The sequence below is a fragment of the Setaria viridis genome, chromosome 3, assembly GCF_005286985.2.
Source record: "Setaria viridis chromosome 3, Setaria_viridis_v4.0, whole genome shotgun sequence".
Classification (NCBI taxonomy): domain Eukaryota; kingdom Viridiplantae; phylum Streptophyta; class Magnoliopsida; order Poales; family Poaceae; genus Setaria; species Setaria viridis.
Genome location: NC_048265.2, coordinates 47608423 through 47612786, shown reverse-complemented (window position 1 = coordinate 47612786; position 4364 = coordinate 47608423). Strand labels below are relative to the sequence as shown.

Here is a 4364-nt window from a genome sequence, read left to right as displayed (position 1 = left end):
AATACAACAATTGTCTAATTATCCAACATTACGTAAATCATAAGCTAGATTTTTCTTAATCCGTTATTCCTCGAGTTTGCCATGCCGCTGTACTGCAAATGGTGTATCCACGACCTTCCCACCTTCGCAATCTTGGTCCATCTGAATAAAGCCTCCATCAGCCATCAAGTGTTGGTAGGCTTAATTTTGACATTGTGTCAAATGGCTCTAATGGTTGTAACGAAATTCAATTTAACGTTAATGGCTAGCATGGCGATAATGACCTCCTTTCATGGAGTGATTCAATAGTTGAGATGCCGCCAAACTTTAACTCATCATCTACACTTCTCGCCCTTTCTCAAAAACAAAAACTTCTCGCATTGGCTCACTATCTTAGTCCAGCCTTGGATAGTTGTGACCTTTATATCTCTCCTCATTTAAGATAACGATAATACTGGTGTTTTTGTTCTATTGTTTTCCGCGGTAGTAAAAAATTACGTGACGACTAGTAACATCTGCCTATTGCATAATCCATTTTGTCAACTTGATGTGGATGTATCAATAATGCGCCAATTTTTTTTATTAAGTCAGTGCCACTAAATGTTCATGTGTCATGTCAAATCATGGGAACCATGTGTTACGCAGACATTGAGAAGTAGTGAGAATAATGCAACCCTACGTAAAATAGATGTGCACGATTATTGGAAAAAGAATGATGGTAACCTCACCGATAACTTTTTATTTTAAAAATGTTTTGACTCAACGGATTTATATTTATGTGAAACTCATGTTGCAAATTGTAAACATATAGTGGTAAGTATAGGAACCCAAGTTGCACGGCACGGTTGCCAACAACTGAAACAAAAATATAACCTCTTAAGCTAAGCCAAGTTAGCGTGAGCTGTCCACTGTGAGTTGATCCGATAGTATTACCATACCACTCATGATTCATGAAGTCATATGGTGGTGATTAGTTACAAAACCATTTTGTGGCATATGAAACATGGAACCTGATAAGTTTTGACACATAATATTTTAAGCACGGTAATTTACCACTCATTGATAAGGTTATAAATTCGTAAATGATTTGATTTGCTATATAAATATTCTCACTAGACATTTATTTTCTGAAAAATATAAAGATCCAAGTCTGATAGTAAAAAAGATCTAAGTACAGATGAAAAATGCAAAGAAAAAACATCCCTGGATTTTATTGTAAGATTATCATGGGGGAATTCGAACTTAGTTAGATATTTAAATTGTTGTGCATGGAAAAATAGTTGAGTCTGGGGCAGAAACGTTCTCCAACTACAACATTTATTTTCTCATGTTTGTTTGTGTGTTGCATTTTGAGCTTTAGTTTAAGAACGGGATGTGCGCTGCCCCATTTTTGGTATGCCAACTCCTTGATTTGTACATCCATGTCTCCTAAGTTACCAAAGAACACACATAAACATTAGTAGTTTCCTTTTACTACTAGTTGCCAAGACATAATTGGTAGGTTCCAATATTTTTTATTGAAAATACCACTAGTAATCAACGCTATTTTAAAAGAGAAAACAAATAATTATAATCTAAATAGAAAAATACAGTACGCGGCAACTGTGCAAGAGGACTGTATGCACATGCAGCACAAATAATTTCGAAATCATTGGCTCCAGTCTGAATTCTAGAACACTGCACAATGCAAGAAACAGAGAGTGGGTGGAGTGGAGTACAAATTCTCCAAAATTTAAATACCAGCACTGTATCTCATGACCAGATCCTCTAAGAAAAACAATTTGGAAAATAAAAAGGGTACTACTACGAGTCTATGACCAAGCACAGAAGATGAAAAGGACCCCATTGTTAAACTCCTTAATCAAGCCACAAGTTTTGCCGTGCAGGCCGAAAATAAAATCAATAATTTCCTCCTGTCCTGTCCCCCACCGGCTTCTGCTCAATCTGTTCCCCATATGCATCACTGATTAAATATACGTACACACTAAAAAGAATATCTTTACTTTTTAGTTTTGAAAAATAAACGAATAAAATAATGTCCCATGCCTCTTCCCTGCGGGTAAGCTGTCTCTCCTGTGTGGTTTGTGGCGCCCCATCATTTTCGGCCTATTTAAGGCACCCATTCCCCTCCATTCCTCTCCTTCCTCCTCATCCCGCAGCTCCACTCAAAGCTTGAGCTTTCTTTTTTCTTGTTTTGTTTTATTTTCTTGGTAGGAGTAACAATAGTTCCTGGCCTTCCTCATCCTCTCTCTATATCCTAGGAGAGAGAAATCCAGAGGCAAAAGCTTCAGGTAAGCATCTGTCTCGCTTTCCCTTCTGTTCTTGTTCCTGTTCCTGCACCCAGTTCATCTTTGGTAGTAACCTACCTTGCAACTCTCTGGAAAGATGTGTTTTTGTGAGGCTAGTGGCCACGAATCTGTACACGCACTCGTTTCATCTGCAAGGAACACACTTCCCTGCACAAATCTGTTTGAAGATTTGAATTTTATGAGCAAAACTCTCACAAATCCTTCTCAAAGCTTCACCCCACCCTATAGTCCCCCCTCGAAACTCAGATCTGTCGAAATATTTCGACTTTTTGTTAGCTAACGATTACTTGTCATGTTCTTGTTCTTGCAGGATTTGTGTAAATTCTAGATCCACTAACCAGAAAACCAAAAGAAAAAAAAAAGGAAGAGAAGATGAGTCACTTCGCCGCCATGAAGAGCCCCCTTCCCGTCGCCGCGTCCGCCGCCGCCGGCGACGCCAAGAGCCCGCTCTTCTGCCCCAAGCCGCGGCGCCCCGTGGCGCCCCTGCGGTGCCACCAGAGCGGCGGCTACTCGGACGCCGGCGTGGATCTGCTCGACCTCCTCCTCTCAAAGGTGGGATCTTTTTGCCTCCTCACCTTCAGATCCGCGAGTTCTTGCGTGATTTTTGTCACCTACAAGGCGCTGACGGGTTCGTGTCCGGTTCTTGGCAGGGCGAGGAGAGCGGCCTCATGGCGGCGTCCCCGCAGCCGCCGCTGTTCTGCGGCTCGCCGCCGCGGCGAGCTTCGAACCCGGTGGTCCACGACAGCCGGTTCGGCATGGACTACCCGCCCATGCCGGTGCCCCTGCCGGGGCTGCCGGCGGTGGTGGCCGCCCCGGTGGCGGTGGCCCGGCCCAACCCGCGCCCGTCGGTGGCGCCTTCCATGTCGCCGCGCGGCGCGTCGTGCGCCCGCGCCCGGTTCGGGTTCCAGCCAGCCGCGGTCCGCGTCGAGGGTTTTGACTGCCTCGACCGCAGCCGCGGCGGCCGTGGCCATGGCATCACCGCCATGGCCTAGATGTGCATACAACACCAAGTAACCCTGAGAACCCCCCCTCCTCTTCCTCCATGGTGCAAGAAGCTTTCTTTTGCTACCACAAGCTCCTGGAGAGAAAGTGTGAGAGAGGAGGGGGGAAAATCGAGAGGATCAATTTGTCCTAAATTTAACCCCTAAAAATTATATAATCCATCCAATCCACCCACAATTATAATGACTTTAGGTAATTTTACCACAGATCTTTTTGTATGTAAATAAAGTTCAGGTTCAGGTTCCTCATGTAAATTTGGGAGCAACTAGAAATCCGGAGAGAGGAGCAGGGACAAGGGCAAATCAAAAAAAGAAGAGGGCCCTCTTGGATTAATCAAGATTTCCTGATCTGTCCCTGCCATCTCTCTGGGGAGGAGAGGATTTATTAGTCATTGGATTAGGTGGGAGGGAGGTTGGGATTAGTTAGGTAATCTGTCCTAGTTCATCAATGATGCCCTTCTTTTTTATTTTTGGTTTTTGATGGAATTGTTTTTGTCCGTCCGTCCGTCCATGCAACCAAGAAATTCCAAGGCCATGGAGAATCTGTACAAAAGAGTGAGTGGCTACAGTCAGAGAGCAGCAGCAGCAGCAGCAGCAGCTAGGTTAAGTCCCCAGTCAGTCGATGAGCTGAGCGAGAGAGAGGAGAGACAGGCCATGATGAGTATGATGAGTATTGTTTGTGATCTTTTTTCTTTTGGATTTTTGTATATTGTAATATCCTGCTGGATTTATTTCCAACGAAGCAATCTGTATAATATAATATTATTATGATTATCATCACCATCAGCACCACCCTGGATTTCAGAATTTCTGCTGTTTGATTATGGTGGTTGAATGGTCCAATGTCAGTGCCATGACCCATGCGATGAGAGCAACACATGGTTTCCATGTGCTGAAGCCAAACGCGCAAGTGATAACGACGGTGACGTGCCAATGCCTCTTCTTCTCTTAACAATAAACCAGCAGCAGCTGCCCGCTCGCTTTCATGTGTAGCTGCCTCATCTGCAGCTGGGCTGACTCATGGAGATTAGTGGGTGATGGCCACGTTAAGCAGGCGATATTACCATTCTGACCT

General features: G+C 44.1%; 1 protein-coding gene across 1 annotated transcript; it reads left to right on the top strand.

The window, feature by feature from the left end:
• Window positions 1-2096: 2096 nt before the first annotated feature.
• On the top strand, window positions 2097-4069 carry LOC117850031 (uncharacterized). The gene is made up of 3 exons (XM_034731810.2): window positions 2097-2270; window positions 2599-2840; window positions 2939-4069. Exons 2-3 carry the CDS (start codon window positions 2661-2663, stop codon window positions 3278-3280), a joined length of 522 nt encoding a protein of 173 aa, XP_034587701.1. The 5' UTR covers window positions 2097-2270; window positions 2599-2660; the 3' UTR covers window positions 3281-4069.
• The last annotated feature ends 295 nt before the right edge of the window (window positions 4070-4364 follow it).